The 27764-nt window shown below is 35.2% G+C and overlaps 1 protein-coding gene across 1 annotated transcript; it reads right to left on the bottom strand.

Annotated features, from left to right (window-relative positions):
- Positions 1 to 741: 741 nt before the first annotated feature.
- Positions 742 to 21663, bottom strand: LOC128988962 (heat shock 70 kDa protein 4). The gene is made up of 13 exons (XM_054410769.1): positions 21401 to 21663; positions 19472 to 19670; positions 18238 to 18360; positions 17744 to 17977; positions 15983 to 16227; positions 15148 to 15224; positions 14335 to 14590; positions 13808 to 13935; positions 13402 to 13646; positions 7184 to 7306; positions 5519 to 5758; positions 2453 to 2734; positions 742 to 1793 (listed from the first exon to the last, which is right to left on the bottom strand). The coding sequence occupies exons 1-13, from the start codon at positions 21514 to 21516 to the stop codon at positions 1629 to 1631; spliced, it is 2433 nt and encodes an 810-aa protein (XP_054266744.1). The 5' UTR covers positions 21517 to 21663; the 3' UTR covers positions 742 to 1628.
- Between the last annotated feature and the right edge of the window lie 6101 nt (positions 21664 to 27764).

Genomic DNA, 27764 nt, shown 5'->3' with positions numbered 1-27764 from the left:
ATTGCAAAGCACAAACGACAGAAAACTGTTCCATGTCGGACATAGAGGGGTTGGTACCATCACTGATCTTGGAGACTGTGAAGTGTAAGTCTTGGCTTGCATGCGTTGTGTCACCTGCGCTTTAGTATACACCCAGCTTTAATGAAGTTCACCATATCCACCTCTTCAAGGGAAATCATTGCAACAATAATTTTTGGATTTTCAGTCATCCAATGACGACAGATCTGCTGATTTGCCATAAAATGGTAATGTGCTTCATCAGTCAAAAACTTTGCTTAAATACAACCCATTTCTCTAAAAAAAATTAGCTCTCAAACACAAGATGTTTTACAGTAAATGATATAAACAAAAAGGAAAGATTTTTTAAACAAGCAGCCATATCACTCATCCCACTCCAACTATCTAGTAGAGTGAATTAATAATTCTTCTAAATAATGTTCAGTGTTTTCAATGTTTTCATTCAACTATTTGGTCAGCACCTTACTAGGACTTAAATTCCATTTTTAAAGTTGAACACATTTAAAATAAGCTTAAATAATTTTGAAAAAGGAATTGTTTTTTTTTTTCAACAATTTCATAGGACATTTTATTTATCTCTGCTCTAAAATAATTTTCATTGTGGGTTTCCCAAAAAGCAATTAAGTGCAGAAGGTTAAAAGTTCAAGATTGTTACTCTTAATACTTGAAAGGCATACTTGAATTCCCAATATCTTTGATAAAGGGTTAAATTTACAAACACTGTTTAAACAAAGAAATAGATATTTATTTTACAACAGCGGTTCAACTCCGTACACGCACAAGGTACACAAGTGCTTGCTCATGTGTTACTCAGGCTTTATTAGCTTTATTACAATAGAAAAGATGATTGCTAAATGTAAAAAAAAAAATATTTTTAATGAGTCTAACTAAGATTATTGTGTCATGAATAGTATTGTTCAAAAACATCCTGAAAGCTGATAAACCATATCTTCAATGTGTCTAATACTGTTGTGCACTTTCAACTTTTCAACACTCTGTATATCACAGTTGATTCAGAGTACCAAACTATGGGACCAACTAAAAAAAGAAACAAATGTAATTGATTAACACTAACAAAAGGAGATTACATTGAACAACACAACAGAGTAAACAATGCACCTTAATCTAACCAATGAAACTTCCACAATTAGGAACATTAAGACACTGAATCTGAAATTATTTACAACAAATAAAACAGGCAGTAAATAAAAGACCGGGTGGGTATATAAAATCATTTAAATTAAATGCAAATAATTCACGGTTGACATTTCTAATGAAAATAAATAATCTTTATCAAACTGATTCTTTACATCGTGTAAGGTGAGTAAACCACTTTCCTCCTAAGTACATTAGACAATTTAAAACTATCGCCTAAAAAAATAACTACCAAAATTAGTTGTAAAAAATGACCCGCAAGAAACTGATGTCAAATAAAACACAACAATGTAAGTATATCGCATAATTTACTTTGGTTAACAGAAAAAATTAACTAGAAAACAAAAAAAAACAGTAAAAATAAGCTGATAAATGAGTTACGAGTTTTCGTATCACAACTTTTAACCGTCAGTGGAATTAGCGTTACATAAGTAAAGAGTTTAAAAGCGACAGGATTATTCAACATCCATATTTTCTTGATTCTGTTCGTTCTTGGCGTCTCCGCTGCTTGTGTTCTGGTTCTGGCTGTCGGCCGGGGCTGTGTTGGCCTCAGGCGCGGGGGCAGGTGCTGGCTTAGGCTTGGGCTTTTGTAAAATACTTGTGACACTCTGTTCAAAGTTCTGCAAAGGCAATCAATCAATGTTAGTGGTTTTCATTAATAACTATAATTTACTAATTACAACAAATTTTAAATGGATCTGAATCCAATCCATCCTTATGTCTGTTTATTCTACAACGCTTTCCTAGGAGAAACAACAACATTAATCACTCGTCCATGGTTGAAAAGACATTGTTGCACTAGTAAAATGTATAAACCCCACACCCTAACAAATACCCTGTTTCAGGTTAAGTTGAGGCAACCTGACCGGAGAGGTAAATCAGGACAATAGCTCTATGAGAAAATCCCATTTGTCACACTTCACACAATACACCCCATGTAACAAGATACTGTTTTTAAAATTTTAAGTTATTGTAAGAAAAACAATTTGTACCCATCCAATGTAAATTGACTGACTTTATCGGTTGAAATTTGAACAAATATGTTAGTAACAACACTAAAAATACTTTTGGAGATAAAAGGATCCAGTAAACGGTATTATATTTAGTCCCATTTCTGTTTAGGGGGTAAGAAGAAAAAGTAGACATCAGTGTAGTGCTAATTGTACAAATCTGTTAGCTGAGATAACAGTCACAACTTACAGCTTTTTTTGTTTATTGCTCAAACACTAAAATTCAAACTCCACCTCAAGCTATCTAAGCCAGCCACATTTATACTCACATTCTTCTCCTGGCGTATCTCGTTGACGGTGACAGGAGGGTTGGTCGGTCGTGGACACTGCGCCAGTTGTGTGCGCCGATCCTGAAGCCACTTGCCGGAAGTTTCCACAGCGGCTGCTACCTTATTCATGTCCTGCTCGGAGATATGGCTGTAGCGGTCGTCACCGGCACGCCACTGGTCCACAGCCTTCTGTGCCAGCTGTAGCGATGATGATAACTCCTCCAGTGCCATCGGACGCAGCTCAAACTCCAACCGGCGCGCCTTGATAGGCTCACCTGAGCTCTACATGTCCACAATGTGTATGGTTATAAATAGTCAACAGTAAAAAATGTATAGGAAATATAATTGTCAAATAAACTTTGATAAATCTACCACCACCATGAATTGAATTATAATGAGCGTTTCCTGTTCATTTGGGTCAAGTATTTTTCATTTGGTAAATCTTGGTTAAGAGAGAAAGAGAGATTTTTGGATTACAATAACCCAGGGAATAGGCTGGAGGATGAAAATTGTTTTAGCAAAAATGCTACAAACTCTCAGACAAATGTAGCAAAAATATAATTATTCAAGCATGAAAAAAAATTCCAGTAATATTACATGTTTGAACATTACATTTTCAATTTTATTTGTGGCAAATTTGCTATAGCCTGAAAAAACAATGTAGCATTTTTAAGTTGTGTATAGCAAAATGCTAAAAATGCTACCACAGCTTAAACCCTGCAATAACCTGATCATGAGGTGTTAACCACGAAACCAGTTTACTTTAATACTTTACTTTGAAATGAAAACCATACTAAAGTAGGTATTTTACAGTCACCGATTGACAATGTTTGGAATCCTTACGTATGAGGTACCGGTAGTATACAATTTGAAGTAGGCAATCTAAAAAGCTTTGATCGCAGATTCAAAATTGTAGGAGTAGTAAAAAATAAAAAAGCAATGAAAAATAATTCAATTTTGGAAAATCAGAATCAATTTTATAATTTTTCTTAGATTTGATAGGCCCTTGGCAAATAAGTATGCAATAAACATAACAAGTGTTTATTTATGTATTATTCAAACCATATTTTGGGGTGAAGAGTTTGCACTTCTAATACTGTTAAAATGAATTTCTGTTGGAATATTTTAGTCGGCAATGAAGAAAGTACTAAACAATATAATAATGTTTCCATTACAAGTCAAAAAATATTTGACAAAACATCTTATGGCACAAGAGTATCAAACAAATTTGTCATCCATTTGTCCTAACTTGGTATATCATTTTCATTACAAAAAATGAATAACATGAAGGCTTCTCAGAGCAAAACAATTATGTAAAAAGTTTAAGATGGATAGATATGAAAAAATATGTAGGCTATAGCTGAATGTATTTGAAAGTTAATCAACTTGTAAATAACCAAGGCTAGTGAGTCAAGGTCGTGACGTAGCTAGTCTGTGATAGCTGGGGCAATGTGTTGTGTCATTTGCTGATAAGTGAATCATTCCACTAAAATCCTCAGGCATTACTATAAAATCTCATTTGTCATTAAAATGTAATCAGTGTGTAATTGAAATGTAATAATTTTGTAATCAAAATATAGGCTACTCATTTTAAAATTAAATTGTTTCATATAACATGTTCCTCAAGGTTATGAAGTTAGTATTTAAATTTTGTTATCCCGATAATAAACTCTAATTTGTATTTGGCAAAACAATTTCTTTGGTAGTTTTGAATGAGTTAAAATAAAAAATAAAAATAAAAAATTTAAAATTTTTTACTTGGGAAGTTGCAAAATTGCAGATGACAAAGAACTCAACATTATAATATACTGATCTAATCTTGTTAGTAGATTGGGATGTATTCACTGTATTGATCAACACAGATTGAGATTACTCGTGAAGCCGCCCTTCCACCCAATTCAACAACTTTTAAAGGTCGAACCGCAGTGTTACCTGGGTATTTTATACTTTTCCATTTGGTAAAAAAATTAAGGTTTTTAAACATTAATAATATTTTAATAGGGTGTTGATTTGATGTAAATAGTATTTTTAAATAGGCATTTATTTCATAATTTATAGGCATATATTATTACAAGACAATAACAAATTTACAGTTTAGATTAACTATGCATCATCAATTAAACGATCCAAACTTTTTTTTAATTTATTTTACAGAATTTGTTTTGTAGTTTTAAAGAATAACCTGATTCAAAGAATTTAACAAACTGTTTGTCACCATTAAAAATTAATCACTAAGAAAACATTTTTTGTCCTACTTTATAGTTTCTAGATTTAAAATAAGTACAACAGGAACGAGAGGAAAATGTTTATTTTTCAATTTAAAACTAGTTTACACGGTGGTTTTGATTTATCTTTGATTTATACAGGAATTTGGTTACAGAAAATAATTTTTTTTTACGTTTCACAAAAGCATTTACAACCCGTGTCTTTTTCCTCTGTTCATCCATCTGGCAAAAATTTTGTTAATCTGAAACTAAATATCAAGGGAAATATTATCCTGATATAAAAGTAAATTTATTTAAGATATTTGTTCATAAATAAAGCTTTCTGAAATATTATAAAATTTGAAACCCTACACACATATTATGGTCCAACTTAATGAAAACAGTAACAAAAAACAAACTTTTCTTTATTAGGGAAGAATTACCCTTTCCTATGCCTTCCTATGGTTTTTCTATTCTCTTTCAGGTAAGGATGGGAAATCTTAAAAAAAATCAGAATCAGCCTAATTCCTAAATAGCCTAAAGAGGCCGCCAACCTCTTTTATAAAAAAAAAAAATACAAGTAATTTAACATACACAACGATAACTCACAAGGTTGGGATAGATCAATTAAATAACTTCTAGGAGAATTAAGATCATCTAAAAATACATACACAAATACAGAAAAGGCGAATTTGAATTGAGAAAATTAACAGTTTTATTTAGTTTGATGAATATGTGTCAGCTGTCGCTGTTGTTTTGAAGTTATAGTGAGGTGGAGGGGGTGAAACCGCCTACATTTTGTGAACGGAGTATAAGTCATGGTATGAAATGGTAACTGTTAACTGTTATTCTTTACTCTCACCTTGAGCTGTGCCAGTTTCTCCGCATACACCTGTCTGTTGCAGTCCTCGCCCTCCTCGTACAGCCAGTTCTCCATCTGGTCCAGCTGATTGGTGAGCGCCTGCCTGTCCGCCTCTGGCACAAACGTAGCCAGCTCATCCTCCGACGACAGTTTGCCGCGCAGCTCATACACGTACTCCTCCAGCGCGTTACGTGCGTCCACACGCTCCTTCTCTTGTCTGTCATTGGCGATCATTTTACACTGCGGACAACCAGTGATGTTAGATACACACAAAGGGTTAAATAGGTAATTAGGAAATCATTGAGTAGGGCCTAATCAGGATAAAACGTACACAAAAGTAGAATGAGTAGAAATTTCTTTGGTTGTTATTTGATTCTTTAGCCATGACCATTTTTTAACACGTTGAATGCTGAAAACCTATAAAAAGGTGTTTGCCAATGGCCCTGCGGTGAGCCACCAAATCAGCGAACACAATTGGCATTCATATATTTGAAATGAAATGAAATGAAATGAAAAATCATTTATTTATACAGGCAAAGTTAGGGCCACATGGCCCTTTCTTACACTTAACCTGTAAAATATTTCAGTATATTTCAGTCTGACAAATCACAAAAGAGCAGTGGTGATTGTGCTGTGTTACCCCGAGAGTAAACGTAGTTCACTGAAACAGGTGACACAGGTAATTCACTGACCATTAATTATTTTCAACTTTCCTTTCTTTGTGATTGACAAAGTAGTCAGTGACCATGAATTTGTGTATATAAAAGTGAAGACTCATCCACTGTACCGTGCTGATCTTAATTAAACAAAATCTAACTTTTCAGATTATTATGTAAAGGCTTCAGTCCATTACCACTTAATGAACCTATACCTTCCAAAGAAACAAACACAGCTCTATTCTAAACAGTCTCAGTAGAGCGTCAAAAATCCGAACTGCTCCTGAGGAATTTTAAAATATTGAATTAGCACGGAGAAAATGGCAATGAAGTAGATCCAGCAGACGGTGCAGGCAACGACTCAGTCCCTTAGCATTCTGAAGCTTTTACGGCATTAGAGACAGTGATGTAACACAGCCAGAATGTAATCAAGGTCGTAAAATAGAATTGTTAGTGATTTTGTACAGTTCGATTTCGAATGATTCATTTTGTGTTCGGTTTCTGGTTAGTACTTTGTTTGTTTCCAATTTAAGAACTCTACATATTTGATCAAGAAACGAACTACAGTAATGTACTGAATATACCTAAGTACAAAAACCATTGTATTTATTTCATTTACTGTATCCTATAACTGTATTTTTCATACTGTAGGCCTAATTATGTGTCTATTAGGCATTTCTGGATTATGTTTGAAAAACTTAGAAAATCAGTAATCTGAACTACCTAGGGTTCGAATTTTTGATCCTCTACTCTATACAAATATGTATTTAAAAGTTGTTTCAAACAATTTTATGTCAAAATAGAAATCAAAGTTGAAAGTGTTGATTGCAAGTAAAACTTCGTTATAATGGAAGAAAATTGGATGGGCATTTTGAATCATTTACATGTCTTCTAAAAACCAGTAATTAATTTAGTCAACGTGACTACAGGTAATCATCAGCTTTCATCTTCTTTTTTAACTTAGTTGTTGCTGCAATGTACCGGTTGTTCAATATAGCTCTACACTTACTTCTTGTTCAATGTAGTTGTTTAGATCCATCTGGGAGTATCCGTGTGTTATGGCTTCAACAGGTAAGTTTATTGTCTTGATTATTTGTTTTTTCTTTTTCGCTTCTTTCTTTTCAGCTTCGTCCTGAAATGCATCAGCTCTATTAAAAACCATAACCAATTCCACTACTAACTCAATCTTTACAATTGAGCCCCAAACACCAAGTAGATACCACAAAAGCTTTAAATAATTAGTAATAGTTTTTAATGCTTGTTCAGGCCAAGTAAAAAATAAGAACAAATACAAAAATACCCTTATAAAACCCCCAAATTATAACACCACCCTGAATTACAACACCAAAACCAAGATTTTAAACTACATAGTATATACAATAAAGAGTTAACTTGAGGGAAGACTAGACACAAATAAAACTGTTAACCCTTAAGAGGTCAGATCAATTAAAAAAATAATGTAGAGGCATAAGACGAAGTAATGTAGTAGTAATGTAATATGGCTGAACTGTCATTATGTTTAAACACCCAAACTAAAAATTCAATTGTAAAGCAGAAAGCTTAATTTTTGGGTATTTTATAAGATACTGTATATTAATAAAATATACAGTAAAATACAATGAAATATTGGCCTACATGTGATTGTCCTATACTTACGAACGATTACATCTCAAAGGGATTGAGGACAAATTGGCTCAATGCATACCGTACTTAAGAGTAAAAAGTACAAGTAATGTGCTTTTTATTTTGATTATATTTTATACTAGCTGTAACCCGCGGGCTTTGTCCCGTTTAACTTCTTAATTTTCAAGATGATCTCGTTCGCATGGCTCAATCACGTCCTGATTGAAGTTCGTTCGCTACGCTCACTCACCTTTTGGTTGCAAATTAGCTTGTCATAAATGTAAAAGAAATAATAGTGCTGCACCCTGTTGGTAATCCTTGTAACTTTAATGCTATTGAACATCATAGAACAGAACCAACTTGTTTAATTGAAACAGCTGTTAAGATTCATTAATTCCATTTAAAAAAGAGTACTCATAAGGTTAACATGGGAAACTCCAGAGCCACCGGGGCGGAGCCCAGAGGTTGGAGGGTAAAATCCTTTCTTAGTGAGCGTCTACTACCCAATAGGAAGATGTCTGCCAAGTTTCAGGTTCCTAGGTCTTATGGTTTCTGAGGTTTCGTGATGAGTGAGTGAATGAATGAATGAATGAGTCAGTGGTTTTGAGCTTTATATATATAGATTGCTGCTGCAGATATAATTCAGAATTTTGCAATTTATATCCAGATTATATTTTAGCTAGGCCCATACTTTCTATCTGTTTTTTTTTTTTTAAATACCTCTAAAAGTTATCTAAATTCTAAAGAAAATCTAACCTCAAGACTCATACGTCAAGGTTAGATAATTATTTTATATTAAATATACATACATTGTTTTTTGTAGATAGGCTTATTTCTGTTAAAACGTGAACAAATTCAAAATGTATAACCAAATCCCATACAATTGCAGATATTTAGGAACTAATTATTTTTATAAATAAATATGTTATAAAATTAGCATACTGTAGGCTATATGATTATACAAACATTTTGAGAAGACTACAACTACTGTTAGTCAAAAATTTATCTTGATAAGTTAGTTTAAACCTGACCCATAGAAACTTTGCATGTTTTATGGCTTTTACCTCTACAGCATGCACCTGTTTAGTGAACGCAATATTTTTATCTTTTCCCACTACCGCAAGAATGCAAGCAAAGATTGTTATTTTGCTGAGCTAAGCAGCTGCAAGTAAATGCAGCAACTGATAAAACTGATCATAGAGCAGTGAGGGCAATGGCTGAAATCTTAACCAATAGTTCATTAGAACCTAAATGCTACTTGTCCGACCAATCAACTAATCCCCAAGGAAAACCGAAGAGGAAATTTGTCACAAAACTAGGGAATCTGGATCAACTGCAAGGCAAGAGGTGAAATATGAAGACATCAGCCATCAAGATGAGCCATCTTTGAGGAAGAGGAACACAGCAAGGACAATTTCTTGGACTTGTTTGACAAATCAGAGAGAAAAAATAGAAATGTCTATTATTTTGTTTAGATATTTTGGAATGGGTTTTACATATGTTTCCATCATTAACATATTTTTAAATAAATTAAGTATGACACAATTACACATAAGAAGTAGTATCAATCCAGGGTCATTCCATGCCCATTCATCCAGGTCATGTCACCCATGATCTCAGATTTGGCTGAATTTTTTTTTATTTGTTCATTTGACCATTTTAATAAGATACACCAAGTTTTAAAAAATTATCTTAAATAGTTTTTGAGTTATGAATTTTTGAAATTTTGCAAAATACGCTTATAACAGCGCTTCCGAGGCGAAAAGGTTCGGTGACGTTCTTATATAAAAAAATCCATAACTTCTACAATATTTAACATAAAGCAATAGTTTTTTCACCAAAATGTTCAGAGAAATCAGAGGATTATAGAAAAAATACATTTGGTTGGTTATTTCTTCACATTTATATGTAATGCATTGCTAAATTTAAATTTTGAGTTATTTTTTAATTTACAAACAAAAAATCTTTAAAAGCGATTATTGACCAAAGGCATAGCAGTAACCAAAGCAATTTTTTTTTAAATTAACCCTAAAGATATAAACTAAAGTAATCTGGAATAAAATTAATGGTTTTTTACCAGCTAATATTTTTTTTATTCATATAAGTTATAATATGGGTTATGGCGAAGAAATCCTATGAAATCGATAACTTGACTTTGCTATCCAAGTTTAAAACCTATAATATCCATCCAATTTCAAACAAACATATTTTAATTAAATTACAATGACTTGTCAATAGTCAATACTTAAAATGTATGCACTAACCCTTAGATATTAAATGTGAAAACATGTGTTTTAACTGTAACCGGTACCGTATACTAGGCTGTACATAAAATTAAAGCTGCAGTAAATGATAGGCTATACCAATTATGTACTTACAAAGAAATGTATTTATTATTTATACAAGGGCTTATTTGATTAGAACATTTTTGTGATAATCATAAAGGTCTTTAACAGTAGAGGAGTTACCTTAGTTTTGGATATGGGTGCGTGTGAGCCTCAACATTTTCTTACAATGCAAGTCAGCAGCTTGAACTTCCTTTTCAGGAAAATAATACATCCTCCCTGAGCCTTTAGTTGTAGGTGGATTGACACTTGAAATTATGTTGCATAGGCCAGTAAAACAATTTTGCTGGTCCGTATGTAGAAATTTAACTTTAATATCACACTCAATGTCTTTTTTTTCTCATGACTAATCCGAAACACCAATTGTCATCATAAATGCAAAATGTAGTCAACCAAGCTATTGTCCTGTTAGATTTCAGCAAAAACAATTCCTATGTAATCTTACTAATATAAATGTGAAAGTTTGTGTCTTTGTTTGTTTGTTTGTGTGTTTGAAGTTCAATCACGCATAAACCACTGGACGGATTGGGCTGAAATTTGGCATGATGATAGCTTACATTCCCGATTAACATATAGGCATATTCTTCGCTCAACCAAACTGGAGCGGAGCCCGAAAGGATTTTTGAGGTAAGAATATGCCTATATGTTAATCGGGAATGTAAGCTATCATCATGCCAAATTTCAGCCCAATCCGTCCAGTGGTTTATGCGTGATTGAACTTCAAACACACAAACAAACAAACAAAGACACAAACTTTCACATTTATATTAGTAAGATTACATAGGAATTGTTTTTGCTGAAATCTAACAGGACAATAGCTTGGTTGACTACATTGTGCATTTATGATGACAATTGGTGTTTCGGATTAGTCATGAGAAAAAAAAAGACATTGAGTATATTAAAGTTAAATTTCTACATCCCCACGGACCAGCAAAATCATTTTACTGGCCTATGCAACATAATTTCAAGTGTCAATCCACCTACAACTAAAGGCTCAAGGAGGATGTATTATTTTCCTGAAAAGGAAGTTCAAGCTGCTGACTTGCATTGTAAGAAAATGTTGAGGCTCACACGCACCCATATCCAAAACTAAGGTAACTCCTCTACTGTTAAAGACCTTTATGATTATCACAAAAATGTTCTAATCAAATAAGCCCTTGTATAAATAATAAATACATTTCTTTGTAAGTACAATTGGTATAGCCCATCATTTACAGCAGCTTTAATTTTATGTACAGCCTAGTATACGGTACCGGTAACAGTTAAAAACACATGTTTTCACATTTAATATCTAAGGGTTAGTGCATACATTTTAAGTATTGACTATTGACAAGTCATTGTAATTTAATTAAAATATGTTTGTTTGAAATTGGATGAATATTATAGGTTTTAAACTTGGATAGCAAAGTCAAGTTATCGATTTCATAGGATTTCTTCGCCATAACCCATATTGTAACTTATATGAATAAAAAAAATATTAGCTGGTAAAAAACCATTAATTTTATTCCAGATTACTTTAGTTTATATCTTTAGGGTTAATTTAAAAAAAAAATTGCTTTGGTTACTGCTATGCCTTTGGTCAATAATCGCTTTTAAAGATTTTTTGTTTGTAAATTAAAAAATAACTCAAAATTTAAATTTAGCAATGCATTACATATAAATGTGAAGAAATAACTAGCCAAATGTATTTTTTCTATAATCATCTGATTTTTCTGAACATTTTGGTGAAAAAACTATTGCTTTATGTTAAATATTGTAGAAGTTATGGATTTTTGTATATAAGAACGTCACCGAACCTTTTTGCCTCGGAAGCGCCGTTATAAGTGTATTTAGCAAAATTTCAAAAATTCATAACTCAAAAACTATTTAAGATAATTTTTTAAAACTTGGTGTATCTTATTAAAATGGTCAAATGAACAAATAAAAAAAATTTCAGCCAAATCTGAGGTCATGGGTGACATTTTATTTTTTTATTGGATGATTTGAAATGGAATGACCCTCCAACATTTCATTTTACATTGCATTACTGTAAAAAATCATATTTTAATTTAAAACCGTTTTAAGTAATTATAATAAAGTGTCAAGACCAAAGTCAAGGTCGAATTCTCATATTGAAATTCTCTTTGAGAGGTAAATCTTCAGTGTAAAGTCTTCCCTCAATCTCAAATGCATCGGCTGAACAAGTAATATCTCTAAAAAACTTGTCATTTAAAAAGAGGCTGATTGTTATGTTATTTGAATCGCACTTGGTACTTTCCTGTTATCTGGTACCTGCGTTTATTAATCAAACAAAAACAACAAACAATGAGTAATTTGGTTAGGTTAGGTTAGGTTAGTTTATCAATAACATACGTATTGTAAGTAAACGAACCTAACCTAACCTAAACGGTAGTATGTGCTCCGGACTCTGGATTGATGAAGTTGTACTTGTGGTTAAAGAATTTTTTCGCAGGTACCAGATAACAGGAAAGTACCTTGCACTTTAGTGGTGTCATTGAAACTCGCTGTTGTTTAAAATATCACAAAATCAGAGTAAAGCTTTAAGAATAAATTGTTTTCCACTTACAAAAAAAATAAGCCTTACACAAAGTTAGGTAATTTGAACTTTAAGTGAAGAGGGATCTACAATGCACAGATAATTTCTCTAACTATACAGCCATAATATTTTCTGTTTATTTTGTATAAATAATACTTTTAGCCATCCAAACTGATATTATAAAATAACCATTGATAATTTGTGGAATTAACCAAGTGAAATAAGTCCTGAGAACTCATATCATCCACCTGAGCTAATGAGTTTGTTAATCAGTTTTCACAAAACATAAATTGTGCAGTGAATGATGGAATGGCCTGCTGTTCCATCTATAGTTCTAGACAACTATTTAGGTCTAAGAATCAAGAATCCTGCACCAACAAAGACAATGAATTAATTGATCAAAACCCCTACAAAAGTGTTTGATGATAACAACAAGTTCCAATGGATTATTTCAAAAGCCTCTTTCAAGGAGTTGTCATAACGTCTTGAGAAACCTTACGCAACACAATTGGAGACAATCTGAAGACAGAACACTATCTTTCTTACTCGCTCAGCCAATGAAACTTTCAACTTTGGAAAGATTCATCCCAGAAACATGCACCTGATCATATATCAGTTGACTGCACATACCCAATCCTCGTAAAACCATTTCAACAACTTGTGCGGATTATTCAGAATGCTTTCATTGACAGAAGCTTTGCGTTTATTTGAACCCGATTTTACCTCCGCAGAAATGGGTTCATTTTCCATTCCATTGACCGCTTCATTTTGTTGACCGCCTGGTGAGGCTTCCATCGGTTCCGGTTGGTTTTGTTCTTCGTTCACATCCTGTTCAGAGGCCGGGTGTTTCTCGACTAAGGACGCACTGCTGATCGTCAAAATTCCGTGTAAGTTGATTCTAACTTTAACCTTGACTTTCGCACTTTCTCCTTCAGGAGTTGGCTTCACGTCCTTCACAATAAATTGTCCTGCAATAATAACAGATACATAAACATATGTTTTATAATTGCGAAAAGGCTCAAAACCATATTATTACTAAAACTGGTGTTTTGAATTTGAAAAGGAGCTTGGAAATGTAATCATCCATTTGATTAGTATAAGTAGATAGACAAAATAAATGCACACATACCTATATAGTTGTCAGGGTATGGGGTTGGACCACTATAGTATGCCTTGATAGTGAAAGGTTCTTTTCTATAAAACGTCAGCATCTTACTGAATGGAACAGGATGTAACTGTGGGAACACCTCCATTTCACTGAAAGCAAACGCATCTTATTAGTAGTGTAACAACATGGAATTAAAGAATAAATCATTTAATCCAAGAGATAATCTTCCTTCTTATAATTAATTGAAAGATCAAGGAGACCTATAGTTAACATTTCAGATGGGGAAACAGCTAGGTGCATTTCAACTCAAATATAATTGAAACTTGTGAATGGGATAGATCGATGGATGTGATGTCCTGTGTAGCTATAATATGACTAACTTAGCTGTTTCTTCAGTCATGACTATGTAATAATTTAAACGGTCAGGGACAGTTGGGTCTGCTTTTAACTAATCAAGAAGCTACAGATTTTTTTCAGAATCAACTGTACGACTCTTTAATTATCAGGCAAGCATATGAAAACAATATTGTTTACCCAAGTTTACTTACCCGTCCTCGCCCATGTTGGCGTCCCATACCAGCTTGATGGGGAAGTTCTGCAGATCTGTGACGCTGAACTCACGCACACGTACAGCCGGAGACAGCATAGCACACTGCAGAGCACAGCCACGAGCCACTGCCTCGTCCTGGTTCAGCGTCGTGCTCGGATGTTTGCCAAAGATCTTCTCTATCAGACTCTTGATGGCTGGAATGCGACTTGAGCCTCCGATTATCTCCACTGCGTAGATTTCATCTTGGCGCAGCTCTGAGTTAAATTACACCAAATCATTACAGTGTGAGTATGAAGTCTACTCACAACTTGCAAGCAAGTTGTTTCTATAGGCCACAATTATTTTTTAAACACAACTATTTTTCTGGTTGATCTTTTTATAATGAGTTATTCATTCAAATTTGCTTGATTGTTGTTAAGGCCTTATTATTTCACACTATACAGAACTAGTTAGTGCACTCAATAAATTAACCATTACTGTTTAGTGTTTAAGAAAACTGTTTTGTAGAAAACTATGATGAGATCTTTGGAGGTTAAGTTCCTATTTAAAATGTATTTTATGATTAGGCCTCTAGGTACCTATAAAAAAATTTAATATAGGAATTTATCTTTTAGATACCCTAAAACCATACAAAATTCTTTATTTGCTAATTTCAGAGTTTGAGGTAAATTGCAATTATTAAAGAGTTGATGCAAATCGTAAATTGAATCATCTGGATTTTAGTTTAAAGGATCTGCTTTCCTACTCATGTTAGTTTAAAGTTAACAATAAACATACACAACAGATAATAACGGAAGGAAGTGTTACTTACTTGAATCCTCCAGACACTTTTGAAGTGTCTTCTCCACCCTCTGTAGAAGATGAGCGCACAACCCCTCCATCTCTGTCCTGAGAACAACCATAATAGCTATCTGAGTAATCTTTGGTGGACTATATATAAAAATAAATTCTGCTTCAGGTTGTTCATAAAGTAAAACAAAGAACTCATAAAGGCATGAAAAGAAGTATGCATGCTTTGAAAACATGTAATGAATGTTTGTGAGTTGAAAAGTCAGGAGGTGATATCATGGAAGGATTCAAACCTAAGGAAACCTAACCCAACTTAAGCTGAAATGAGGCAGAACTGATGGTATGCCAAGATGATATGATCAATATTACAAATGTCTGTTGACTAACAATGAATACAAACCCTTCAAGAAGAGAAATGCTTATGGAGAATAGTCAGACTGGAATTTTGCCCCCGAAATGAGCTTTGTGCGGCCGTGCTACTCTTTCTCTTTCTCTCTCTAAGCTGATTCTTTGTCTCACTCTCTCTCACTCAGTCAGCTGACTTGGCTGTGCGCTCGCGATAGTCTACCTAGCGGCCGCCACGGGAACTATCCGAAATTAAAATATTCCCAGACGAGACTGAATTTTTAACAAAGGCATTGCGCTTCTTATAAGTTTTGTATTCATTGACTAGAACCAACGAACTACAACCTTCTACACTCAATTTCTGTGGTTCAAAAATGTTTCAATAAACCTATCTAAGTCTTCAGCTAAAAAAATAAAGGTTTTCTTGATTTTATATGATGAAATTGACAACACTCATCAGTAGGGCCTATGTTAATTTTTTAGATGGTCAACATTAATTCGGTCATGAATACCTGTTCATGTCTCCACGAACGTCTTTGTCGTCCATAAAGCACTCAATGTTGAGGGGCAAGCGAGTAGAGTTTGCAGACATCTGCTTCTTCAGCTTCTCCACCTCAGTAGCCAGTCGCAGGAAGGCCCGAGGGTTGCCCTCCGCGTTGATCTTGTACTTGGACTGGAAGTCCTTGCTGAAGTGTTTACACATAACCAGGTCAAAGTCCCTGCCTCCCAGCTGAGGATCTGATGTGCACGCAAGCATCTACGACACAACAATATGATGATAAAAAATACAATAGTGATCGACAAGTTTCATGTTTCATCATAACTTTTTTTGTAAGGAGGACTTAACTTAGCTAGGTCAATTCTACACACATGAATCCAACTGTTTAGATATTTAATATTCTATGCTTTTAAAATAACATATGATTCTTCATGTTTATCTTACATCTGTTTACAAATAAGTTGTTGTTATATTTTTGAAAATAGAAACTTTTACTGTTGCTAAAAATGTCTCCTTTATTTAAAACTAATTAATAAAAACTAAACATGGCGCAGTCGTGCATTTGAGTGTATATATATTTTGTTTGTGACTGCTCAAAAATGGAATTCAATAATCCAGATAAGTTATCATTAATAGGCAATATGCCAGAAAATTTCAAGCAGTTCAAGGAAGACGTTGAAAACTACTTTATAGCCACAGAGACAATGAAGAAACCCAATCCTGTAAAAGTGGCACGATTGAAGAATTTAATGGGTAAAGAAGCTTTACAACTATACAATTCTTTAGTTACAAATGTCACTGATGAAAGTATAGAATCCATCATGGATGTTCTGGGAAATTATTGTTTGCCAAAAAAGAATGAAATTATGGATGTTTTCAAGTTTATCACATGCAGACAATCTGAAGGAGAATCATTTGACAAGTTTCTAGCTAACTTAAGGCATCGTGTGAAGATTTGTGATTTCAAAGATCAAGAGTCTAAACTAATGAAAGCACAGATAGCACTTGGAATTTTTTCCAGAGAAACCCAGGAACGTTTGTTAAGGGATGATGCATCAGTAGACAAAATTATTGAATATTGCAAGAGTATTGAGCTTGCTGAAAATAATCTGAAGATTATAAACAAAGAAAACGACCGGGTTCCTTTTTCCAGTACTGACCAGATAAAGCCAAAATCATATAACATTTCCGAACACCAATGTAGGAAATGTGGAAGGAATCACGACTATAACCAGACCTGTCCTGCATTAGGCAAATTTTGTAATTGGTGCAAGAAGCCAAACCATTTCAGCAACGTCTGTTTGAAGAAACGTGCTCCAGCAACAAGGCAGAACAAAGACAAACCTCAACCTTTGTATAATATTGATGAAAAACAACAAGAGGCTGAAGAAAACAAGGCTGAATTGATTGACTCTGTACACTTGGTAAACGCCATCAAACAAAAGGTATGGTTCAAAAACTTACTGATAGACAATACCTTACGTGTCAATTTCAAACTTGATACGGGTGCTGAGGTAAATGTAATACCTTATGATATCATTAAGAACTCTGGCTTATCATATAAACTAAGAAAAAGTAAGGTACGACTAGAAGCATATGGTGGCTTTAAAGTCCTACAAACAGTTTTCAATGAGGACTGACATTTAAATTTACAGCCATTTAATTTTAATCAAATAAATTTGCAGAGCTATTAGCCATTATATCAAAGTAAATGTTATAATATTGAAATAAACTTTTTTAGGAACCTACAGAATATCAATACAGGATAATTTACCTTCAATTTGCCTTTATGAAAGGCACATGCTGACACTTGTAGAGATGCGTGGCCGCAATCTACGAACACGACATTCCTAGGCTTCTCTTCGGGTGCGGGAAGGTCCTGCTTGTAGATTCCATAGGCGAGAGCGGTGGCAGTCGACTCGTTGAACAAGCGTAACACATTGAGACCGGCAATAGCAGCTGCATCCAGTAATGCTTTCCGTTCAGCATTTGTGAAATAAGATGGAACCTGCAAGTAAATGAGTAGCATAAATCAAAACAGCAACATTTTACAGAGGTTAAATCTTGATTACTTTTTATGAAATTAATACTCGGTCTTACAAAAAACTCAAGTAAAAACTACCCACATATAACAGAGTAGAATTTGATGAAGCTGAATAATTGTCAATCCAAAAAATGTAGTAAATTAAAACTGAACTCACAAAAGTGATGAGAGAAAAATCAAAACATACATCAAAACACTGCATAAGACAAACACATAAGACTTACCGATATCACACAGTCGTTGACCTTGGTTTTCAAAGCTATTTCAGACGTGTCTTTCAGTTTGGTCAGTAACATGGCCGTTATTTGCTCTGGAGAAAATACATGGTCTTCATCCAAATAATGCACCTGCAACATGCATGACAATAGATAGAAAACAGATTCATGAGAATACTAAGCATTATTTGCTACAGCACAACCTTTGTTACTATTATTATTTTTATAATTTTTTTCAATTCAATTTATTTATTCAATACAAACACAATGACAAAGGGCATTATAACACTAAGCTACATAAGCCTTATAAAAAGCTTGTCCGATGCATTTCTTGATTTAGCCTAACTTAAGTGTATTTTTAATGCAAGACTTATTTCTGAAAATCAGTCAAGACAGCTGGATCAGAGAAGACCACATCTTTACTAACGAAAGGATTTTGTATTTTTTTTTATCAATAAGGGGGAAAGGTAAAAGACTATTTTTACTTAACTCCCTATACCATCGTATAAGGAGAAAGTAGGCGTATTGTTTTCGTCAAAATCTTTGAGTTTGAGTTTTGGGTCCCCTGAACCCAAAAAAGTGGTTTTTTAAGGTGATGTCCGTGTTTGTTTGTATGGATGTGTACAGAGCTACAGACCACACCTATGGTCTGATTTTGATGAAATTTGGTATGTGGGTCTACTAATCCATGGTATCTCCATAATAACAAAAAATCCAATTTTCATAAAATTGGCAAGGGAACATTAGTATATTAGTATGTCATACTAGTTTTTGCATAAAAAAGTTGATGCAACTTTTGTAATTTTCCCCATTAAAATCTATTAACTCATAGAAAAATCAGATAAAAAAAACTAGCCTACTTGACCAATTTGTATAAGTTATAAGATAGTCCTTTTAACTTCCTTTTAAACAGGTTGGTACAACCTCTATGTGTGTAAATTATTCCGGTTTAAAAGTGATTAAACAACTTTTGTGATTTTTCCACAAAGTTACTCTCACTGATTACCTATGTGCCATGATAAGGGTTGTTGACAAGCTAGTGGGAGAAAGTAGAAATACACTGATGCCACTTAAAATAGTTTATCATAACAAACCAAATGAAAACAAGTTGTTTAGGATTGGTTGCCTGCCTTGAGATGGAAAACAGGTCTTCTTTAGTAAATTGGATTCCATCTGCCGAACTAAATTTATCAGATCCTTCTTTCCTTAAATTGTAAAAAAACTTTTATAAATTCTGGCTAACCTTGATACCAATGGATCCATCAGGATTGGCGATGACGTTGTAGGGTAAATATTGTAGTTCTTGTCGCACAAACGGGTCATTAAATTTTCTTCCAAGGAGCCTTTTAAAACCATGAATGGTGTTTTTCATGTTGGTAACCATTTGATTTTTGGCTGCCACACCAAGGACTCGGTTGCGTCCGCTGAAAGCTACACATGCTCTGAAAAACAAACAAGACGTTGAGAACCTCTCTGAGCTATTACTGGTTATAGGCCTAAGGTTAGGTTAATGGTAAGTCCTATGCTTATGGAAACTAACAAAAAATAAAGAATCATAGAAGAGGTGTGAACTTTATTTTTAACTTGGAATAGGGATAGGGGCCTAACAATTTCACTGTTAGTTTTGTTGATACTCATGTGGTTATGATTTTACTATTGCTATTGTCCAAGAACAGTCTGGGGATAACATAAGTTAATAAGTCGGTTCATTAACCCAAACTTTCACTTCCCAATCTAACCTAATTTCAAAACACAAAGGCATAATACAGTCACAAATCTGCATAAAACCCGACCTACCTTCCCCACATGTCTAAATCAAAATCCTAATTAGTCTGCAAACGATTGTTTCAGAACGAATTATTCTGAATAAATCGATTCCATTGCGCATGGAGTCGAATTTAAACATCTGTTTGCTCTCCACAGTCCAACATCCAAGTCCACATAGGGACTCGTCCACACCAAAATTTTAGCCAAATAGCCTAGTGGTTAGCGTCTCGGACATCGGTGCGGGAGGGACGGGTTCAATCCCCGGCACATCCACAAAACTTTAATGGGTTTGGACCGCTTTCCCTTAAAAGTGTTTTGACATCATTAAAAAAAATGCCACTGGCACAAGACACAAGAACACAAATAAACACAAGAAAAAAAATAAATAAAATAGGCCTACTAGGCCTACACTGCAGCGCATTGTAAAAGTATGGCAGGCAGCCCTCTGAGTAAACCCATAACAATAACAGTAACTTAAATCAATATTTAGCCTATTTAGAATTCAATTAAATAAAGTTTACCTTAGGTCTAATTGATAGGCTAAGTTACTTAGGTAAATTGTCTATACCGTATTGAAAAAATGTCATCTGATAGAATATCGTAGGTTTTCTGCAGAACTGTATCCTAAGGCCTATAGGCAGGGGTTTAGTCTTAGGGTAAATTGGAATTAACTTAACTTAGGCCTAAGTTAAGGGTACTTCAGAAGGTACAACTTAAGAGGTCTAACTTAATGATGTACGGTAAGGAGCCTAGCCCTAGCCTAGATCTACTGGAAATTTTAATAGTTATTTTGATAATTTTCACTACCGCATCCTTGCACTACCCCTATTCACTTTATTTCCATTTCCAAAAAACTAGGGAGGATTAACTTAGCCTTCAAAGGTAAACAGCATGCAAGGCTTAACTTATTTAACTTTTTATGAGAAAGTATTAGGCCTATAGGGGGCCTACTACATATTATAAAGACATGGGTGGGAATATCACCCTAAGCTAAGTTAGCCTATACATGCCTATCCAAGCTTTCACAAATGCTAAGAGTAGGTGGAACCACACATTGTCTGTGGTAGAACCTAAGATCACAATACCATGGAACCACACTAAGGAATACATTTCAGCTAGGTATTATTGTAATTAAAATTCAACCGAGTTTATGGTAGGCTATACTAAATTAGGCAATTTTTTTATTGATTTTTAAGCCAGAAGTAGGCTTACATCAAATCATTTGCTCTAACGTGGTTGGACGCCTCCACAATTTGTAAGAATTGCAAAAAGATAATAAGTTATTGGCAGTAAGATATTGTAACTTAAACGAAAAAATACTGTGATAAACTATTAACCTAATAGCTTTAGACCCTCACAATGGGAGATCGATTAATAATTCAATTAATTCAATATAGTCACTTACGGTGTTGCTCGCAGACTATAATCGTTTGCGATGGTCTCAATGCCGCCTGCTCTTGCAACCGCGACATAACACGATTCGTTGCCAAAATCAATGCCTATAACTGACATTGCAGCCATTTTCTTTAACTATTAACGATAAAGAACTAATTAAACAACAAAAAGTGTTGAAAATGTGAGTTTTTCTAGTGAATTAAGCGACTCGAACACTGACCACACTCAGCAGACAACCGGCTGATGACGAGAAATTTCTAGCACACTAGCTCACACAATCGGCAACTTGATCAACTCGTCAGAGAAACTAACGGAAGAAAAAGCTTGGTCGATTATTTCTTTATTATGGAAAGTTCTAGATCGCCCAGAGAGGAATTAGTTTTAACGTACTATAAGCAATGAATTACAAAAATTTTGTCTTCATAAGAATGTGTTTAACCTCTATGGTTATTGAATTAATATTTAACCATATGATTTTATTTACTTTTCTTGAATAATATTGTCTTGTATTAGTGTCTTCATTAAAAACAGTTTAGTTTCTTTTGATCTTTTAATTTTTAATTAAATAAGAAATAGAACATGGCGCAGAAACCTTTTTCACGATCAACTACTCCCAATCAAGAAGCTGCAATAAAACAATCATCAAGAGGCAGAATTATAAGACCTACGAAACGTTTTCCTGACTAAACTCTGAAAAGAAACTCAAAGGGAAAGATGTTTAACCTCTATGGTTATTGAATTAATATTTAACCATATGATTTTATTTACTTTTCTTGAATAATATTGTCTTGTATTAGTGTCTTCATTAAAAACAGTTTAGTTTCTTTTGATCTTTTAATTTTTAATTAAATAAGAAATAGAACAGAATGATAAAGATTTATTACAATATTACTGTAAAATGTTCGAGAAATTACTTTTTTATTTTATTTTATATTATATTATATTATTTATTTTATTTTGCTACCAACGGTCCAAACAAAACCAATTTACAATTATTTATTTTTTTACAATACTTATTCAATGCTAATATAACTAAGGGTCAAGCCACGGCAAAACGTTGTGTTATGCAATGGGACCTAAGATTACTACTTAATAGAAAGAACTTGACAACAAGAACGGCAAACTAAAACCTGAGCAAATGAAGGATTGATGTCTACAGTTTATGTTATTGGCTTTAAATTGTACAAGTAGATTTCCTATCGTATTGTAAAATAAGTGGCATGGATTAAATATCTGGCTTTTCCATTCTAAGACAATGTCGTCTATAACGCTTTTTTATAAACCCCTTTTTTATATGCATTTGAGACTAACTATTTGTTCTCTTGTTTTATAGTATAGATTTTATGATGGCTGCTTTACTCATAAGTTACAATACTATTTGGACAGGTATTGTTTTTTTGTGGGTTTCTATGCCAGCGGAATTTTTTATGTTTTGAAAGGGAAGTTTGTAATGTTTTTATCATTTTTTATGTTTTGCTTGGTTAAAAAAAGTTGTAAACTAATTAATTAGTAGTATAACTATTGTCCTGCTCGTGCTCCGGAATAAAGCGAGAATACATAATAAGAATAATGGGGACCTCTATTTACTGTACTTTACTGTACCACTTTGAGGAGCATAAATCTGCTTGTACCGGCTCAGTTTGGTTTTAGGAAGGGAAGATCCACTGTTTCTGCAGTGGATTCCCTTGTCCAGCATATTCTTGTTGCTTTTGAATACAAAGAGAGTACAGCTGTTCGCCTCTGTGATCTTTCCCTCCCGTGCTTTCGATTGAGTGCCTTATGAAATACTTTCCAAAAAATTGAAAAAGTATGGTCTTGCTGATTCTGCCCTCAAAGTGGTTAACTCATATCGCTGTGACAGACAACAGATTGTTAATCTTAATGGAGCAAAATCGGCCCCATTCCCTAAGCAAGATGTGCCTCAGGGTTCCGTATTCATATTATATTAGGACCTTTTCTGTTTATTGTTTGTCTGAACGACTTGTATTTCAGACTAGACACAAGGGTGCTTGTGTACGCTGATGATGCAACACTGTTTGCTAGCCATGAAGACTCAGCTGTAGCCGCATTACAACTGTTGAGTCTAATTTTTAACTAGCCGCAGATTGGTTTGCTGGTGTGACGGCCTGGCATATTTGCCTCATTTTGTTGTAATTTGTTAACTTTGAGCTTAAGCTGGTTGGCCTTACTCCCTAAACCTGGCCCGTTGGCTATCACCGAATATTTGCTAGGTTGATGTGTCAACCGTATTTAGCAATATTGAATTTTATTTAACTTCATATAAGTCTCCAAGTGAACCTTGAAACTCATACTCCAATTCATTTCATTACTTTGTAACCCTACAATAATCCTAACCAGACGTCGTGGCTTGGCCGGATATGCCTTGGAATGTGCTGAATCTGCATGCACGTGTGCCGCGATAAACATGTTACACTTCTAGACTCGGTTCCTCGCTTCAATTAGTTTCATTAACGACCATTGTAATCGTTTGGCTGCAGCACCTGTCAAGCAAATGTCCACGCGTTGAATTATGGGCTGAGCGCTCAGCGTGCGCTGATTGGCTGGCGATGGTCATGTGACCACGCTGAGGTTCTCGCTCGGACGATGCTGAAGCAATCAGATCGCGCCGGAATGTAGGGGACGACGGTAAGGTCCGCGCGCGCGGTCTCGCGCCCTTTCTTACTCTTTGCTTCCAAGTCCTTGTACGTTTTAAATTCAATATTGTGTAATTCGTAGTATTTGGTCGCGGTTTGATTTGATTTGTAACGTGTTACTTTAATCGATGTAATTATGTAAAGTTTTATTGTTGGTAATTAATAAAGTGTTAGCTGATCCCTATTCGCTTGTTTTAATATTCGTTCTTCCTGCTCCCACTGGCTACGAAGACCAAAGAGGGCCGCTGTGACATCTGGTGTCAGGTGTGGGGTTGACTGCGACAATGTCAACCTAAAGAGCAGTTTTATATAGGAGTGTAAGCCAGGCCTTGCTGTCCCTGTTGACCGGGACACATGGAGACTCCTTGCTGCGGACCTGCTGTTGGAGTAGTGGCTCAACACTGTCCCACTGTGATGGATCTGGTTTGATTAGTGTATAAGTCAGTAAAATAACCCAAATTAGTACCTATAATTGGCCCTGAACTGAGTTGGGGTTGTTAAATTATGCTCGCTTTAGCCTTGTTGTAAAAATATATGAAAAAAAATGTAACTTGCGGGGGAAAATTATTTCGAAAATGTGCAAAATGATAAAGCAGTTAGGAAAATTTTATTTTGAAAGGAAGTATGTCAAGTATACTTCTGGTGTAGTTTTGGCTGACCGTGGGTCAGTGGATTGGCTCTTGGCCTGGAAATTTTGTGCATTGGAAGCATGCCCCATTTGGATATGGGCATCATTCAATGGTGAGTGGTCAGTGAGGTGGAGGTGTGGTCTGAGCCTCAGGTGTTTGACCACGTTTGGGATTGCTTTGCTTGCCGCGCGGTATTACATCAGGCACGGCAACATGCTAAATTCCCTGTGGACTAGGTCCAGGTGTCGTGAAAGCGTTGTGTTCTTTTTTTTTTGGTGGGGGACCGTTTATTAAGTTGAAGTCACAAAGTAAGCTTGAGCTCCATTAAGGACTCTGCATAACTTGTACTGTTGAGTTAGGCCTGTTCATTTGGCAGCAATTAACTCGTGAGGGACCCTGAGAGTCCTGGTACGGATGGTGTTTTTTTTTAAATGTTGGCGGGAAATCTTTCTGCCGGTGGTCCCCCTGTAACTCGGGTGTAAGAGTTTTTTTTTGCTCGTACCTGCGTACGCTCGCCTAGCCTAACTTGCTAGCAGCTACCAGTTGTGCTTGAGCGTGGAGGGGAGTGGAAAGAAAGCGTCCCCTGAGCCTAATGTATTTAGTGCTGTGAGAGTAAGAGTTTTTTTTTTTGCTCGTACCTGCGTACGCTCGCCTAGCCTAACTTGCTAGCAGCTACCAGTTGTACTTGAGCTGTAGGGGAGAGTGGTGAGAGCTTCCCCTGGAGAAAGTGACACGTGTCATGTTGATGTGAATTGTGAGATCTCAAGTCAGAACCATGGGTAGTTTGGTTACTGACAGTTGTAGAATGCCTGCCTGATTTATCAGCAGCGTTCTCTGGTGAATTCGAGCGTGGAATTAGTGACGATTGTTGTCTGTCTTCTGTTAGGGTGGAGAGTACGAGTTGCTGACCTGCTCCATGACGGCCTGGAGGGTAGCGAGCTGCAACCATGGCCTACGCAGACAGGGCCACTACTCATGTGAGGGGGGCTGACAACAACGGAAACGTCTGGCGGAGACCAGGAGGTTCCAGTGGCAGGTTTCAACTATAAACCAGCCACGAGTCACTGTTGGAGTGAATAGCGCTATTGAGGATAGACTGAGGTGATCACCGAACCCTGAAGGTAAATGGTACCATGTTCCAAACGAGCTCGACTTCAAGTTACCGGGAAACGCGGCGGGAAGACTTTTATACGGAAAGCAAGACACTAAAACGAAATAGTGCGCCTGCAAGAGCGTGAATTCGCGAAAGATTAGTGTGATGATTCGGAATATTGGTTAACGCTAATGTGTTACTTATTAACAGGAGATCTCCTATGGACAACTTTACTTAGGTTGATCTAGGTAGTTGATAAGTGTTGTGACTGTCGATTTGTTCTTATGTTATAATGTTATCAGTTATGTGTGGTGGTCATTTTTGTTAGGTCATTAGGTATTTCAATGACGAAGGACCTAGGCGATTGTAATGTTATCGCGGAATACTAGGCTCCTATATTGTTTGTTGTAAAGAGTGCTCAACCTTTAGTTTAAAAACAAAAAACAAAATCTTTTACCTCTTGACCCGTGTGACCGGTATTTAATTAAATACCTGAAATTAATGGATATTTCCACATGTAGGGCTGGAATGGAGGAGCTACGAGAAGGTTCAAACAGCGCTGTTTCCCACTAACTTCCCTACACCCTTTCCTAACCCACCCGAATAAATAGGCTGGATCGTAGACTCGTCCATACCAGTTAGTTTTGAAAGTTAAAATTGCAAATAATCAGTAATATGTTAAAGAATTTAACTGGCATAAGCCTGGAAAGGCCTCGTTTAGAGAATAGCCGGCTCTCTAACCCTGGCTGGTGAGCACTCCTAGAAACATTAAGTTTTCTGGTCTAAGTAACTACAGCGGTAGTTGGGTTAAAATGTTGTGTCGTGGGTTGTTTGTGTAGTTGTGTTTACTCCTATGTTAATGAGTTGGATAAAGGTTACTGTAAAAAGGGGGCAAGTAGACTGGTCATGCACAGGGGTGACTGAGTAATGGATCGACCCCAAGTTAAAGCTCGTGCGGCTTTTCCAGAGCGAGTGAGTAGCGTTCGAAATTTAAACCAATGCGCTGAGCGCACACATTATGTTTGTGACTATGGATACAAATGATAGCGTTCGGTACGCCTTACCTATGAATGATATAGTAAAATTAAAATCATGAGTTAAAAGTTTGTTGACAGTCTGCTGGTCCGCGGTGTGTGATTAAATCGCTGTGAAAGTAGTTTGCGGAAAGTGCAATCGTAAGTTTTTTTTTGTTAATTAGTTTATATTTTGTTTTGTGAATTTGGGGCATTAATCCAATTTGAGCCATTGATGCTGTGTGCTAAGGTTAAATGTTTGATAAGGATAGATACATGTAAGGTGTATGTTAAGTGTTAGGGATACATGTGGTATCACCGTTGGGATTAATAGGCGTTAGGTTGATTAATGTCGGGTCGTAAATTTAACAAGGCATGATGAATTTTTTTCGTGAAATGTTTTCTTTGTTAGAGTTTAGTATGAGGGGTTAAGTTTTACTAAGTTATATTACCTTTTATGTTGTTGTATCTTGTAAATTTTAACTGTGAGTTCTTTTTGCTCAATATGATAAATGTTACGCGTGTTTTGTTAGGTATCTGGTGTAGTAAGTTTTTTTGTTGTATCAAGGTAACCATTATTGTTCTGATTGATGGTCAGAACCTTTAGTTTTTTTGTAGTATTTTACTTAAGTAATCTTTGTAAATTCGGAAGGACTATTAATCGTAATGTGTTGGAAAATTGTTTAGTAACTTTTGTTATTGTATTCGAAGAAAAGAGTAAGAGACGTATTATCAAAATTCGAGGGGGGGTTTAAAATTTTTGGGAATAGATAAAATTTAAATCCGCCCAAGCCACATGACAGATACCTTCCAAAAAACCTTTCCAAATCTTGGCATAACTTGGAGACAGAGAAAGCTACGTCAACAGAATTTGTATAATGTACTTCAGTAGATTGAAGCTGCGGCAGAGGGCCCAGTTGGAAGGGCAGGCTGCATGCCGAGGACGGCATGAACTTGAGGTGGGGGGAGTGTGACGGCCTGGCAT

The sequence above is a fragment of the Macrosteles quadrilineatus genome, unplaced genomic scaffold (assembly GCF_028750875.1).
Source record: "Macrosteles quadrilineatus isolate MER2022 unplaced genomic scaffold, UCM_ALF_1.0 Scaffold_3__2_contigs__length_128488019, whole genome shotgun sequence".
Classification (NCBI taxonomy): Eukaryota; Metazoa; Arthropoda; class Insecta; order Hemiptera; family Cicadellidae; genus Macrosteles; species Macrosteles quadrilineatus.
Note: the sequence above shows the minus strand (reverse complement) of the source record. Positions and strands in the feature narration are given on the sequence as shown.

Excerpts from the sequence above, each read along its gene's own strand:
- LOC128988962 (XM_054410769.1), bottom strand. The coding sequence starts at position 21,516 with ATGGCTGCAATGTCAGTTATAGGCATTGATTTTGGCAACGAATCGTGT. Across the intron at positions 13,936-14,334 it reads GCCAACATGGGCGAGGACGG|TGAAATGGAGGTGTTCCCAC; the intron begins GTAAGTAAACTT and ends GTTTGCTTTCAG. Across the intron at positions 13,647-13,807 it reads ATACCCTGACAACTATATAG|GACAATTTATTGTGAAGGAC; the intron begins GTATGTGTGCAT and ends TTATTATTGCAG.